The following is a 16,423-nucleotide window of genomic DNA, read 5'->3' as shown; positions in this document are numbered from 1 at the left end:
CTAGTTTAAACCTTCAAGTCATGTTATTTAAGAAATACATTTCATTCAGGTTATAGACACTACAGTGTGATTCCTCTGATGGATCTGGGCAAAGGAAATTGAAAACCTTCTGGAAAGGATTCATCATTCTAGATGCCATTAAGAACATTCATGAATCACGTGAAGAAGCGCAAATGTCAATATTAACAATAGTTTAGAAGAAGTTGATTCCAGCTTTCATGGATGACTTTGAAGGGTTCAAGACTTCGGTGGAGGAACTAACTGCAGATGTGATGGAAATAGCAGGAGAACTAGAATTAGAAGTGGAACCTCATGATGTGACTGAATTACTGCGATCTCATGATAAAACTTTTTTACCTTTTTTAAATTGGAGGATAATTGCTTTACAATATTGTATTGGCCTATGCCATACATCAACATGAATCAGCCATAGGTATACACAAGTCCCCTCTCTCTTATGCCTCCCTCCCATCTCCCACCCCCATTCCACCCCTCTTGGTTGTCACAGAGCACCGGATTTAGGCTCTCTGTGTCACTCAGCAAATTCCCACTGGCTACCCATTTAACATATGGTAAAGTATATGTTTTCATGATAAAACTTCAACAGCTGAGGAGTTGCTTCTAATGATGAGCAAAGAAAGCGACTACTTTAGATGGAATCTATTCCTGATGAAGATGTTGTGAAGATTGTAAAAATAACAATAAGGATTTAGGATATTACATAAACTTCATTGGTAAAGCAGCAGCAGGATTTGGGAGAATTTGACTCCAATTGAAGTCAAGTGGGCCTTAGGAAGCATCACTACGAACAAAGCTAGTGGCAGTGATGGAATTCCAGTTGAGCTATTTCAAATCCTCAAAGATGATGCTGTGAAAGTGTTGCACTCGATATGCCAGCAAATTTGGAAAACGCAGCAGTGGCCACAGGACTGGAAAAGGTCAGTTTTCATTCCAATCCCAAAGAAAGGCAATGCCAAAGAATTCTTGAACTACCGCACAATTGCACTCATCTCACACACTAGTAAAGTAATGCTTAAAATTCTGCAAGCCAGGTTTCAGCAATATGTGAATCGTGAACTTCCAGATGTTCAAGCTGGTTTTAGAAAAGGCAGAGGAACCAGAGATCAAATTACCAACATCCCCTGGATCATCGAAAAAGCAAGAGACTTCCAGAAGAACATCTATTTCTGCTTTATTGACTATGCCAAAGCCTTTGACTGTGTGGATCACAATAAACTGTGGAAAATTCTGAAAGAGATGGGAATACCAGACCACCTGACCTGCCTCTTGAGAAATCTGTATGCAGGTCAGGAAGCAACAGTTAGAACTGGACATGGAACAACAGACTGGTTCCAAATAGGAAAAGGAGTACGTTAAGGCTGTATATTGTCACCTGCTTATTTAACTTATATGCAGAGTACATCATGAGAAACGCTGGGCTGGAGGAAGCACAAGCTGGAATCAAGATTGCCGGGAGAAATACCAAGAACCTCAAATATGCAGATGATACCACCCTTATGGCAGAAAGCAAAGAAGAACTAAAGAGCCTCTTGATGAAAGTGAAAGAGGAGAGTGAAAAAGTTGGCTTAAAGCTCAACATTCAGAAAACTAAGATCATGGCATCTGGGCCCATCACTTCATGGCAAATAGATGGGGAAACAGTGGCTGACTTTATTTTGGGGGGCTCCAAAATCACTGCAGATGGTGATTGCAGCCATGAAATTAAAAGACTTGCTCCTTGGAAGGAAAGTTATGACCAACCTAGACAGCATATTAAAAAGCAGAGACATTACTTTGTCAACAAAGATCCATCTAGTCAAGGCTATGATTTTTCCAGGGGTCATGTATGGGTGTGAGAGTTGGACTATAAAGAAAGCTGAGCACCGAAGAATTGATGCTTTTGAACTGTGGTGTTGGAGAAGACTCTTGAGAGTCCCTTGGACTGCAAGGAGATCCATCCAGTCCATCCTAAGGGAGATCAGTCCTGGGTGTTCATTGGAAGGACTGATGTTGAAGCTGAAACTCCAATACTTTGGCCACCTGATGGGAAGAGCTAACTCATTTGAAAAGACCCTGATTCTGGGAAAGATTGAGGGCAGGAGGAGAAGGAGATGACAGAGGATGAGATGGTTGGATAGCATCACTGACTCAATGAAAATGGGTTTGGGTGGACTCCAGGAGTTGGTGATGGACAGGAAGGCCTGGCATGCTGTGGTTCATGGGGTTGCAAAGAATCGGACACAACTGAGTGACTGAACTGAACTGAACTGACTCCAATTTTGAAAGGAGTCCTACTGTAGGTAAAATGCCATCAAACAGCATTGCATTCTACAGATAAATCATTCATGAAAGGAAGAGTCAATCAATGCACAGACTTCACTGTTATCTTTAAAAATTGCCACAGTCAGCCCAACGTTCAGCAACCAATACCCTCACCAGTCAGCAGCTGTCAACATCAAGGTAAGACCCTCTACCAGCAAAAAGATTATGATTTGCTGAAGGCTCAGATGATGGTTAGCACTTTTTTTTAGCAAAAATGTATTTTTAAATTAAGGTATAAGCATTGATTTTTTAAAAAAAACATAATGCTATTGAATACTTAATAGACTATTATGAAAGAAAGTGAAGTCGCTTAATTGTGTCTGACTCTTTGTGACCCCCATGGACTGTAGCCTACCAGGCTTCTCCATCCATGGGATTTTCCAAGCAAGAGTACTGGAGTGGGTTGCCATTTCCTTCTCCAGAGGATCTTCCCAACCCAGGGATCGAACCCAGGTCTCCTGAATTGTAGGCAAACTCTTTACCATCTGAGCCTCTTAGGAAGTCCTAATAGACTGTTTTAGGGTGTAAATATAACTTTTATATGAGCTGGGAAAACAAAAATTCAGAGATCACCCATCTCCTTACTTTCAGTTTGTGTGCATCTTTAGATCTGAAGTGAAGTGTTAGCTGCTCAGTCATGTCCGACTCTTTGTAACCACACAGACTGGGGCTCGCCAGGCTCTTCTATCCATGGGATTTTCCAGCAAGAATACTGGAGCAGGTTGCCATTTTCTTCTTCAGGTTAGATTTGAAGTGACTCTCTTTTCTCTTCTTGTGTTTTTTGGATCCCTATAATGTGAATGGTATTCTGCTTGATGTGGTCCTATAGGTGCCTTAAGTTATCTTCATTTTTTAAAGTCCTTTTTTTCTCTTTGATGCTCTGTTTGAGTAAGTTCCACTGCCCTGTCTTCCAAGTCACTGATTCTTTTTGATGCTTCTTCTAGTCTGCTGTTGAACACGTCCAGTATATTTTTGGTTCAGTTATTGTGTTCTGCGGGCCTGTGATTTGTTTGGTACCTTCTCGTGTTTTCTCTTTGCTGAAATTCTGCTGTGTTCATCCTGTCCTCTCCCAAATTCAGTGAGCATCCTCATGACCGTTACTTTTAGACTTCTATTGGGTAAATTACCTATTTCTATTTCATTAAGGTTTTCCTGGGGTTTTATCTTATTCTTTCATTTGGAAAATATTCCTCTATCTCCTCATTTTGTTTTGCTCTCTGTATTTATTCCTATGTATTGATATTAGGCAAAATAGCTATCTCTCCCAGTCTTGAAGTAACAGACTTGAGTAGGAGATGAAACAGCATTTAACCTGATCTAGCTTGGGTTGTCTCTTAGTCATTTGTGATTATCCAAGCAGCCTGATTTTTTTAAATTTTGTGGTTTAGATTTTTTTTAACTTTCTATTTTATATTGGAATATAGTCAATTAACAATGTTTTAATAGTTTCAGGCGGACAGCAAAGGGACTCAGCCACATATATATATGTATCCTTTCTCCCCCCAACTCCTTTCCCATCCAGGCTGTCACATAGCATTGAGCAGAGTTCCCTGTGCAGTAGGTCCTTATTGGTTATGCATTTTAAATATAACAATGTGTACATGTCCATCCCAAACTCCCTAACTATCCCTTCCCCACATCCTTACTCCCTGACAACCAAAAGTTCATTCTCTAAGTCTGTGAGTCTGTTTCTAAGCAGCCTGATTTTTTTCTTGATAGGTGCCAGTTTTTGAGGGTGTCAAGAACTTTCTGATTTTTCAGACCCCTGGGACCCAGAAATATAAAACTCCTTGCCACCAAAGTGAGCCACTCAGTGGGTGTCCCAGTTATGGCCTGCATGTGTCTGCCGGCTTTGGGGGAGGGTAACAGGAGCAGTGCAAGGGCAGGGTACTTGCCCAGCCAGGTTTGGCAAGACTGTAGCTACCCACCCAACTGGCTTTGGTGGGACTGCAGAAGTGGTACAGGGGTGAGGCACTTCTTTAGTCAGCTTTGGTGGGGCCAAGCGAAAGTCTCAGATGCCGGACATGCCCCCCAGAGCTAGCAGGTCGGAGGCAGAGTGCAGGAAATGTGTCTGCCAAACTGATGTTAGCAAGGCAGAAGGAGAAGCAAAAAGGGTGCCCACCAGTGTCTGTGTCTCCAGAGAGCATCCCAACAGGTTCCTGCCCCTCCAGCAGATGCTTAAGGATTACCAAATAAATTTTCTTCACAAATGGTCTAGGCATCTGCTGCTTTTGCGCTAGATCCCAGGCAAGTGAGTTTGAGTACGATCTCTTTAAGAGAGAAATCTCCACTCCCTATTAGGACTTCCCTGGTGGCTCAGATGGTAAAGCATCTGCCTACAATGCGGGAGGACCCAGGTTCGATCCCTGGGTTGGGAAGATCCTCTGGAGAAGGAAACGGCAACCCACTTCAGTACTCTTGCCTGGAGAATTCCATGGGCAGAGGAGCCTGGTATGCTACAGTCCATGGGGTCGCAAACAGTCGGACATGACTGAGCGGCTTCACTCACTCACTTATAGGCCCATAGTTCTCCTGAACAGGAGCCCTGTTGGTTTTTAAAATCAGGCATCTTGAGAGCTGTCTCTCCAGTTCAGGTCCCAAGGGCGAGTGGGCACAGACCCCTCGCTCCTCAGGGATAAGCAGTGTGTTTGTGAGATCCCTCCTGCTTGTGGGTCACCATACTGGGGGTGGGGCTTGGGGAACACCATGACTCTGCCCAGCCAGCCCATCTTGATGTGGCCCTTTGTTGTAGAGGAGCTGATCTACTACCATTGGTTACCAGTGAGATATTTTCTTCTGTAAATTTCTTATCTCTAACTGTGGTCTTTCATTCTTAGAGAAGTCTCTTTAGCATTTACTGTAAAGCTGGTTTTCTGGTATCAAACCCTTAGCTTTTGTTGTTCAATCGCTAAGTCATGTCCAACTCTTTTTTGCGAACCCGTGGACTGTAGCCTGCCAGGCTCCTCTGTCCATGGGATTTCCCTGGCATGAATGCTGGAGTGGGTTGCCATTTCCTTCTCCAGGGAAAATCCAATTTTCCCTACCCAGGGATTGAACCTGCATTGGCAGGTGGATTCTTTACCACTGAGTCACCAGGGAAGCCTTCTTTTAGCTTAAATTCTTCATCTTACTTTCAAACCTGAATGATAACCTTGCCAGGCAGAGTATTCTTGATTTTAGGATTTTGCCTTTCATGACTTCAAATATATCATGCCACTCCCTCCTGACATGTGGAGTTTCTGCTGAAGAGTCAGCTGTTGCTTTATGAGAATTTCATTAGGCATAACTAGTTGGTTTAACCTTGGTGCTTTTAATAGTCTCTCTTTAGCTTTTGACATTTTGTCTTGGTGTGGACCTCTTGGTTTGATCTTGTTTGGGACACTCTGTGCTTTCTGGATCTGGATGTCTGATTCCTTTCCCATATTAGGGAAGTTTTCAGCTATCATTTCTTCAAATAAGTTTTCTGCCCCTTTCTCTCTCTCTTCTCTTTCTGGAACCCCTATCCTGCAAATGATAGTATACTTGATGTTGTCCCGGAGGTCTTTTAAACTATTCTAATTTTTTTTATTCTTTTTTTTTCCCTTTTGCACTTTGGGGATTCCCCGCTACTCTGTCCTGCAGCTCACTGATTTGTTCCTTCGTATCACCTATTCTACTGACGATTCCTTCTAGCATGTTTTTAATTTCAGTTGTTGTATTCTTCAGCTCTATTTTTCTTTATACTTTTCTCTTTGTTGTGCTTCTCACTGTGTTCATCCATTCTTCTCTAGTTTGTTGAGGCTCTTAATATTCATTACCTTGAACCCTTTATGGAGTAGATTGTTTATCTCCAGTTCTTCTAGGGTTTTATCTTATTCCTTCCTTGTAACATATTTTCCTTTTGCCTAGCTCTGTTTTCATTTTTTTTGTATTAGATAGGTCAGTTACATTCCCCAGCCTTGGAGAAGTGGCCTCATGCAGCTGTTGTCCTATAGGAGCCAGCAGCATACTCCCCTCAGGTCACCAAAATTATAGGCTCTAGTGGTGCCACCCGTGTGGATTGCCAGGGTCCTCCTATTTTGGCTGGGCAGACTACTGTGGGCCCACAGTAGGTGGGGCTGGGCCCTGGCCCAGGTGGCTGCCAAGGGATCCTGAGTTGGGGGTAGGTCCCAGGGCTGGTTTCAGCCCATTCATGGCAGGGCCATGTGCCAGTATGGTTGGCTGCTGAGATTGGATGGTTTTACCAGCTGGTGCTGACCTGTTGAGGGATGAGGCTGGGTTCTGGACCTGCTGATGGGCAGGGCTGTGTCCCCCAGGCTGACTGCTCAGCCTGAGGGGTCCTGGGACTTGTGCCAACTAACTGGGGGTAGGGAAGAGTCAGTGCTAATGGACTAGAGGGAGGGCTCCCAAATGGTACTTGCTAGCACTGGTGTCCTGGTGGTAGAACAAGCGCCCATAAATGGCTGCCACTATAATATTTTTCCTTAGGGGGTATCCCAGTTGTCACCTGCCTCTTCAGGAGGCTCTCCAAGATCAGCAAGTGGATCAGATCTAGGCTCCTTTCAAGTGGCTGCTTCCTTACTGGGTCTAAAAGTATGTGATATTTTATGTGCACCTTTCCCAAGGCCTCCAGTTCCCCTGCATGCTGGCCTTCAAAGCCAGAGATTCTGGGGGCTGGTCTTCCTGGTGCAGGTTCCCCAGGTTGGGGGCCCTGATGCAGGCAGGACTCAGACTCCTCACTCCTTGGGGAGAACCTCTTCAATTGTGCTTATCCTCCCATTTGTGGGTCACCCTACGCAGTGGGTGTGGGTCTTCCCTATCCATCCTCTTGTACTGTTATTTCCTTCTTTGTATCTTAGTTGTGGAAAACCTTTTCTGCTAGTCTTCAGGTCATTCTCATTGTTACCCTATTGGGAGTGCCTCTTGCAGATGAGTTCAGGGTCTTTCCACTCCACCATGTTGGCCAATCCCTTAGAAAACTGTTTTCCTGGAAATAAGTTACTCAGTGGGAAAAACATACCACTGATGATCAGCTAGTAATATAAGGATGGGACCACCTTGTCCACCATCATGACCACTAGGTAGGTGATCAGGGATTGTCTTCATCAAGGGTCAGTGTTACTGCAGTCACTTCCTGGAACTTCAGGAGACTTTTCCTTTTGACACTCAGATCTCTGGACAGAAATAACATTATGTTGAGGCTTCCAGGGCCCTTCTGATGCCCTGTTGTGATCAGGTGATTGGATTCCCCAGATGCACTCCAGTTCTAGGAAGGGCAGAAGCAGAGCCCACGTGGGGAACTTTGGCCTGGGTGGATCTTGGAGGGGACAGCTGCACTGTTGATGCACAGAAGTTGGGGATATCTGCACCCCCACTTTAACAGTTACCTGGCACCTCTAAGCCAGAGGGCTGTCTATTGCCTCCATTCTGCATCCATCTGTTGGGAGTTCCCTCTTCCCCATACATCGACTCTCCCTCTCTGCTCTGAAAGTAGTAATCATTGTTCTGTCATCTTTCAGCTTCTAAAATACTGCTGCCATCATCTCCTTTTCTGTTTTGTTTGGACACAGCAGCTTGTGCCTTAACAAATGTTATTTTGCTCTCCTTTTAGAAAAACTTGAGAAGGGAGTGGAAACAAATGTATGGGTTTTTTAAATAGATTTTTTAAAATATTTATTTATTTGGCTGCGTCGAGGCTTAGTCATGTCGTGTGGGATCTTTTGCTACAGCCTATGGACTCTCTAGTTGTGGCGGGCAGGCTCTAGCGTGTTCAGGCTCAGTAATTGTGGCCTGTGGGCTTAGTTGCTCTGAGGCATGTGGAATCTTAGTTACCCAACCAGGGATCGAACCTGTGTCCCCTGCATGGCAAGGTGAATTCTTAACCACTGGACGACCAGGGAAGTCCCCATAAATGCAAATTTTGATCCTTCTTCTTTAATAGCAAGTGCCAAACTGCTATTTTAATGAACACTTAAAAACAATATCATATATGTTTCTACATTTTTGACTGCTACATAGCATCCCACAGTAGAAACGCTTAATAAATTATTTAACCATTTACTTTGTTGGTCATAGGTTATTTCATGCTTTTTACTACTATCAGTATCACTGAGGTGAACAATCTGATACAGACATCTTTGAGCACACTCAGAATTATTCCTCAGTAGAGAATAGCTAGGGCAACCTGGATATCCTTTGTAAGTATTTGGATGTGCTCAACTGCTCCAGTCATGTTCGACTCTTTGCAACTCCATGGACTGTAGCCCACCAGGCTCCTCTGTCCATGGGATTCTCCAGGCAAGAACACTGGAGTGGATTGCCATTTCCTTCTCTGGGGAAATAGATTTTGCCAAATAGCCCCCAAGAAATGCTGTATTAATTTATCTCCTACATCAGTTGTGAAACTTCCTGTTTTTCTTGCCAATACCTGGCACAACCACTAAAACTGTAGTGAGGTGATTTCTTGCCAATTGGATAGGTACAGTTTGATACATATAGTTTTAATTTGCACATCTTGATGTTCATGCTTATTGTACTTCGAAGTGACATTATATATATGTATATGTGTGTAGCTTGAAGGGTACTTGAAACCTGGGTGATATGTTGGGGGAACCGTGGACTGATTCAACCTCCCCCAACACCACACACTTGTGCCCAGTCTCCAATGTGCTCCTGACCTGCTTCCTAGGACAAGACAGTGATTCAGGGGAATCTCAGTGGGTTACAACTTCCCATGGCTCCTGTGACCTTTCAGAGTGAGAGCCAAGAGCTCACAACAATAGATCCTGGGATTTGACAAAACTTTTTGGCATCTAGTGTTTTGGAGATTCTTCTGTCATTATTCTTGCTGAGGTCTGTGGGAGACCCTAAGGAAAAACTTTGACCTGCAGAGAACTTAGCCATCTTTGGGAAACAGAGCTCACCTTCCACCATCTCAGTGAGTGTTTGGAAGGTTCCTTTTCAGAGTAACCCTCTTGGCCACTGCAATGGCTTACGTGCTTTTGCCAGATGCTACTTTCAGAAACACACTTGTTATCTTGTCATCCCCATCATCTGGGGTGAAACCCAACTATCCTTAACTTGGTACTTTTCGGAGTAAAAAAAAAATTGCTCTCTGTCCTTTATTCACCTTTCAGCCCCTGCTGCCCACCCCCGTAGAAGCCTCCAAATCCACCTTGCACTGCTGCTAATGTCCTTTCTTCTCTGTTCTCCAAATCCTGCTCACCTCTTAATACCCAGTATGATCAGAAGTCATGAACAGATTTGGGCATTTTAATATATATATATATGTTCTGATGGGCTTTCCAGGTGGTTCATTGGTAAAGAATCCACCTGCAATGCAGGAGGCGCAAGTTCAATCCCTGGATGGAGAAGTTCCACTGTAGGAGGGCATGGCTACCCACTCTAATATCCTTGCTTGGAAAATTTCATGGACAGAGGAGCCTGGAGGGCTGCAGTCCACAGGGTTGAAAAAAGTCGGACATGTGATCCTGAACACACACACAGGATCTCATGATAATAGTAATACAGATGGTATATTGATATGGCAAAAAAGCATGATGTTATTATGAGAACAACTGAGGTTCCAGAAACACTACATATGTCTAGGCTGCAGTGGAAAACATCATATAATTCTAGAGTCATAGAAAGTTCATTCAGAGTGAGTGTTGCATGAGAGATCACCTCACCCATAGCCACTCCTGCCTCTCACCACTCCTTTTTCAGAACAGAGGCCCGAATGCCACCCAGTGGAGTTTCCAGGTTTCTGATCGCCCAGTACTGTGTTCTACATCATGAAGGCTTTGTCTGATTAATCATGGGATTAATGGTCCAGTAAAGGACCCATTATGATACAAGCTCATACTTGTCCAGCACTTGTCTTAGTATGTGCTCTCTGTATATCTTTTGAATAAATTGATAGAGATGGAAAGGTTTTGTCTTCTCTCCTAAGACCTGCCCAGCTGCTTAGGAGTTAAGGTCAGTTCCTAGGATTTTACTTTCCAGATCATCTAGTGTCACATGGAAACCTTAGGGAGTTACCCAAAGGAAAGGTGATGATCCCAATCAACCACCACTGACCCCTAAGAACTGTGTTACTTATAGCGATTGTGATGCCACAAGATTATACACATTAAGTGGAACTGAGGTTTGCCTTCAGGTTTGATAGGCTACAGCCTTACCCACTTCTGCAGAGTCATCATGAGCCAGGTATGGGCATCCATAACTGTAACCATTCAGAGCAAGGTCTTGGAGTGGCTGCCTCTCTTTTTGAAATTGTGGGTGTCACAAGTAGGTATGTGATTGAACCATGAGATAAGGAGAATAATTCATCCCTTCTTTTCATATTTTGTTAAGACAGCATCCTACAGTCTTCATGGGCTAACAGCTAGGGTTATGTTCCCAGAATGGAAAGGCCAAATGGCCACGGCAAAAGGCTGGATGGTTATTCATTGACAGGCGTATGCATTTATGAGTTTCAGTGTGAGTGTAAGTTTGTGTTGGGGTGTGTGTGTGTGTATGTGTGGTATGGTAAGTGACAGCCTTGTTTTTTGCTTAGGTAGACCACTTGGATTGTTCCACGTGGTTAGAAATAGAGGTTCCCTTTTTAGGGTGCTCATATGACCCCTGATTCTTTCTCAGATAAAAGTAAGGAAAGAAATCAAGCTTCATAGAAGCAATCTTCTCTGAAGGCTGATCCCAATTCTGTTACAAAGTCCTCATCTGTAACACAGGGCTTCCCCTCACTGGCCTGCCATTATGGCCAGAATGAGTACAAATGAGCATCCTTTCTAGAATTTGGGTCTTCAGAAGCTTCATTTCAGCTATAACCTATGCCCTTAGCCAAGAATCCATGAGCCTTTTGGGGATTATCTTGTGTTTTATAGCTTCTGGTTGCTCAGCTCTCACTGATGTCAATATTTGTCTGGCCTAGACAAAAGCAGGCTTGCTAAACGACACTGTGAAAGCATGTGAGTGTAAAGGAGGTACTGCTGCCTCTTACTGTGCTGGCCTGGCTACAATTCATAAATGAAACTATAAAGTCTCTTTTTCTCTCTCTGTATGTTTATATGTATAAATAAATATGTTTGCTGTAGATGTGTGTGTATTTTCTACCTCTAGATGGTATTTCCAAAATTAACTTGCAAAAAGAGCTCTATTTAATTAGTTTAAGAAAAATTAAGTGCTTATATAAGTCAAACTCTCAGAAATATAATAGAAACTAGCCCAAATGTTTCTCAAGTTCATATGATCTAAAATAATCTTTAGTAAATAAAAACTAGTTTAAATTTGTTGGATATGTTAGTAAACATATCTTGTGCCACATTGAAAATTTTACTATAAAAATTATGTTTCTGAAAAACATATTAAATGTATTTTTACATTTTTAAATAAGTTGAGTGAGTTTTCATATCAAAAGTGTGTACTCAGTTGTTCAGTCGTGTCCAACTCTGTGCGACCCCATGGACTGTAGCCTGCCAGGCTCCTCTGTCCATGGGATCCTCAGACAGGAGTACTAGAGTGGGCTGCCATTTCCTTCTCCAGGGGATCTTCCTAACCCAGGGATCGAACCCATGGCTCCTACTGCTTCTCTTGCATTTCAGGTGGATTCTTTACCCCTGAGCCACTGGGGACCTTTCCCAATATCAAAAGTAAGCTGATACAAATTAAAAGTTGGGTTTTTCACTGTTAAAGGGAAAAAGTTTTATTGAACTATTGGTCCGATAGTGAAAGGTTTTTCTTTACCTTTTAAAATGATCTGCCTAGAAAACAAACATCTTGAGAGTTGTTAAAATAATCACTTGTATTATATGTTGCCTTTGATTACTTAAGTAAAACTAGTTCTCTCAATAGTAAATGAGGTAAGTTTTGCTCAGAATATATAACCTTCCATATTTGCTTGAGAAGTCTTTGTCACTTTGGTTTTTTTTTTTTTTGATAACCAAGTATTGTTTCACAGTCACCTGTGATTCTATTTGACTGTCTTTAAACCTTTTGTTATTTTTTACAAACCTCCCCAAAATCAAATTCTAAATGAAATCTTTTGACCTAAACTAACTTTGGGATCTTTTGAAGGGTTCCTGGAACACCTTAAAAAATTTATTTTCTCTCATATGAAAAGATATTAATTAGATTTATTAGATATATTAAGTTACATGGGAAGCATTGTCAGAAAAGAAGTAACACTAAGCTTTTTAACGTTGTATTTGTTAGTATGTGTTCCAAAAATTGCATGAAATTCCTAAAAATCTGAAATGTCTTAGTAATTCCAGTTATTATCTTAAAATGTTGTGTGTGTCACAGAAATAACAAAATTTCCGTATCAATCACATTGTAATGAAACCTAATTAGATCTTTAACCATGGTTATTTTAAGTCTTTTGTCGTTTACAGATAGTTATTGTTTTACTTGGATGTTTTTGCAAAAGTATTCCAACAAAATGTTTCATTTTCAGAGAAATTCATAAAAGAGATTCTGACAGTGCTCTAGAATACCAATTGTAATAGCTTTCGATCATGCCACCAAACTGGTATTGCAGGCTTCCCAGGAGACACAGTTGTAAAGAATCTGCCTGCAATGCAGGAGATGCCAGCTCAATCCCTGGATCAGGAAAATCCCCTAAGGAGGAAATAGCAATGAACATCAACAACAGAGCTGATTCACTTTGCTGTACAGCAGAAGCTGCTGCTGCTGCTGCTGCTAAGTCGCTTCAGTCGTGTCCGACTCTGTGCGACCCTATAGACGGCAGCCCACCAGGCTCCACCGTCCCTAGGATTCTCCAGGCAAGAATACTGGAGTGGGTTGCCATTTCCTTCTCCAGTGCATGAAAGGGAAAAGTTAAAGTGAAGTCGCTCAGTCGTGTCCGACTCTTAGCGACCCCATGGACTGTAGCCTACCAGGCTTCTCCGTCCGTGGGATTTTCCAGGCAAGAGTACTGGAGTGGGGTGCCATTGCCTTCTCCGACAGCAGAAGCTAACACATTGTAAAAAGCAACTATATGCCAACAGAAATCAATTAAAAAAAAAAAAAAGACTTAATACTTTAAATATGAAACCTTTCTTTTTCTTCTCTTTCTTCCCTCTACTCAGGCAATGGCCTGTAAAGATGATGCCATCATCCGTATTTCCAAGACCATTGCTAAAAGGAGTAAGTTTTCAGACTACTGGATCTGTCATTTTAAAACAACTCTTGTCTGTCCATGATGCCGGGGTCACCCCGATCCATTTCTTTGTCTCTGTTAACCCCAAACTTGGGAAACCTTGTGTCCACCAAAGTGTGCCCTTGTTGGCTTATGCCTGCTTTGAGTAGGTCACAGTGCACTAAGGTTAGAATCCAGGAAGCTGTTTTGATAAAAATCAAAGTCGAGGAGGGCGGGGCCTGGATGGGCTTGGCCGCCAAAACTTAAGCCTTTGCATCTTGCCCTTGGCATCTTAGGGAGCGGCAAGAGCTTTTCTGTTGTCTCCTCATCAGGCTCTTGGGCGGCGGGGGCGGGACTAGGGGGAGAAGCTGGAGGGGGCGGGAACTGAGCGGACTCATAGGGCCCTCGGTAGGCACAGAGACCTGAGAACGCAGAGCTTGCTGTCCTGCCACGATGTGGCTCATCACTCTGGTCCTGACCTTCCTCGCCATTTCCACGGCTTGGGGTGAGTCCTCCTGAAATGCAAATAGCGGGAGGTCTTTGGGAATCTTTGTAGGGGACCAGGTGGAGGAGAAGCATACAAGGCAAAGCAGTGACAGGCCGCCGGGTCCCGCAGCAGCGCGCGCTGCCAGGACTTTGCTGCTGCTGCTGCTAAGTCGCTTCAGTCGTGTCCGACTCTGTGCGACCCCATAGACGGCAGCCCACCAGGCTCCGTCGTCCCCGGGATTCTCCAGGCAAGAATACTGGAGTGGGTTGCCATTTCCTTCTCCGGTGCATGAAAGGGAAAAGTGCAAGTGAAGTCGCTCAGTCATGTCCGACTCTTAGCGACCCCATGGACTGTAGCCTACCAGGCTCCTCCATCCATGGGATTTTCCAGGCAAGAGTACTGGAGTGGGGTGCCATTGCCTTCTCAGAGCCAGGACTTTGAGGCTCTGCCAACTCCCGGCAGCGACAGGAGACAAAGGGGAGGGTACACACTGGGAGACGCAGCTGCACCGGCCATGCCACGTGCAGGAGGGCAACCAGCTCACCTGTCGCCGAGCAGTTGAGGACTTCGGCGAGCTCCGTGTGTTTCCCCCTTGATCATTAGTCCAGATATGGCTAAAAGTGGGTTAGCGGAGTATTAATGTCCACTCTGGAGTCAGTGTGCGCGGGTTCCCACCCAACGCAGCACGCAGTAGCTGTGTCTTTTTAGACAAGGGATGTTTCTTTTCTGTGCCTCAGTTTTGCACGTCTAAAATGGGGGTGAGAACTGTATCTACATCATTTGGTTGTTGTTAAGTGTGAAACGGGTTGTTTCTAAAGAATGTCTGGAATTGGAGAAAGTGAAAAAACAGTGATTCATAAGTAAAAGAGTTGTTTAAACTTACAGTGTATTAATAGACATTCTGAGCTGTGGTAAAGCCCGTGGATCTGGAGCCAACTGCCATTTAAGAGATAGTTTGTTTTTCCCAGTTTCCCAGAGGAGGGGGCGTGACACCACCTGGTGAGCTAGAAGGTGAAGCACCAGGTGTGTCAGGGGGCAGAGGAAGAAGGGAGGAATCGGGGGCAAGAACTTTAACTTGGTTGGTGGGGTGGGCTGGATAGGGTGAAGGAACTAGCCAATCCCCTCCATGCTCTAGGGCTTAGGGACTGCCCATAACTGTTAGGTACTTTGCCCTGGAGTGATTAGGGCAGGATGATAGTGGCCATTGTGGAGGGCCTGATAAAGAAGGTGATTGGGGTTCAGCCTCTGGCATGCTGGAAGAGAAAGTTCATTCCTATCTCCAGGGATTGGCTAACTCTGGGAGGGGCAGTCCCCCCAGAGTCAGCAAGGCTCCTGGTATCAAAGCATCAAAATACACAGCATAGAAGACATGGTTAATACAAGGGTGCAGCAAGAGACCTCAGAATGCATCTGTACCATTTTATAGATGGAAAAACTGAGGCTCAGAGAGGGAAATGTATGTATCCAAGGTCAGCTGGAAAATCACACTCTGAATTCTATCTCTGTATCCTGAGTCCAGAGCCAGTGCTCTGGCTGTCAGTGCTCTGACAGCCCAGGCTACACTGGGTTTAATCCTCTTCCTGGTGCTGTGACACTGTGAGAGGCCTGGAACTGAGTGTAAGAGCGGAGTAAGAAGCACATTAGAAACTGATTATCCCCTTTCTGGTAGTTTACCTGGGTAGAGTCATTCTATTTCCATCTTTTAAAAATCCATACTGGCTTCCTCCATTTTTTCAGTTACCTCTTTTGTAAAATGGACATATTAATGTTTCCCTAGCACTTTTGTCATTGGAATGCTCATGTGGCACAGAGAAAGTACTCAATACACAAACATTACATGTACCTCAAGTGGTAGCCGCTGCTGTCACCATCATTGCCCATGCCTCACAGCCCATCACCCACTTTTTCACCCTTGCCAGTCGGGCATCTGTCCACTTCACGTCTCTTGAAGGCTATCATTGGATGTGTCTATAAGACCAGATCTGGGTTATTCTTCTCTGTTCTGGCCACACGCTTTGAGGGAAAGGTTGTCCTTTTGTCTGTATCTAAAGGGGAACAATTGGGAGGGTGAGAGGCTGGAAATCATTTCCTGTTAGGATGCTTAAACAAACTGCAGCTGTTGAGGATGGACAAGAGAGGACTTGAGGGACGAGCATGAACAGGGGTCACACTAAGGCCACCTGCCTCATGAAGGTGCAGGATGTCCCCGAGCAGGGAGGACCAGGCCTGACATGGCAGCTGCAGGAGACGCATTTGAGCTCAGTGAGAAGGAACTGTCTGCTTCACGGAATGGGACAGATAGAATGTGACCCCCAGTCTCTCTCTTTCTGATGACCCTGTGAGTTAGAAAGGACAGTTAGCTTCACTCTCTCTCACATAAGAAGCTGAAGCTTAGAGAGTTGAAAGGACATTCAAGATCACATGGCAAAGGTAATAAAGTCCACCCAGAATCCAGTTCAAACCTTCACCACTGATGTGTCCTCATTTCCTCTCAATGT

At 44.0% G+C, this 16,423-nt stretch overlaps 1 protein-coding gene and 1 non-coding gene across 9 annotated transcripts in view; both read left to right on the top strand.

Annotated features, from left to right (window-relative positions):
• The window catches only part of LOC145513683 (liver carboxylesterase-like), a 47,325-nt gene that overhangs the window by 4,027 nt on the left and 26,875 nt on the right, over nt 1-16,423 (top strand). For 4 of the 8 annotated variants that reach the window (XM_081510657.1, XM_081510658.1, XM_081510661.1 and 1 more), the window contains exon 2: nt 13,389-13,446. The exons of 2 other annotated variants lie outside the window; for them this stretch is intronic. In XM_081510657.1, the coding sequence (XP_081366783.1) occupies nt 13,392-13,446 (55 nt within the window). In that variant the 5' untranslated portion in view covers nt 13,389-13,391. Of the gene's footprint in view, nt 1-13,388; nt 13,447-13,811; nt 13,944-16,423 lie in introns of those variants that run through there. 2 more of the 8 variants (XM_081510659.1, XM_081510660.1) reach the window with 2 other exon arrangements.
• On the top strand, nt 4,628-4,700 carry TRNAC-ACA (transfer RNA cysteine (anticodon ACA)). The gene has a single exon. It is a non-coding gene; the product is annotated as a tRNA-Cys (tRNA).

Source organism: Giraffa tippelskirchi, chromosome 7, assembly GCF_054371585.1.
Source record: "Giraffa tippelskirchi isolate mGirTip1 chromosome 7, T2T-mGirTip1v1.2.pri, whole genome shotgun sequence".
In the NCBI taxonomy this organism is placed as follows: domain Eukaryota; kingdom Metazoa; phylum Chordata; class Mammalia; order Artiodactyla; family Giraffidae; genus Giraffa; species Giraffa tippelskirchi.
The sequence above is the reverse complement of the archived record's forward strand: the minus strand, read 5'-3'. Positions and strand labels throughout refer to the sequence as shown.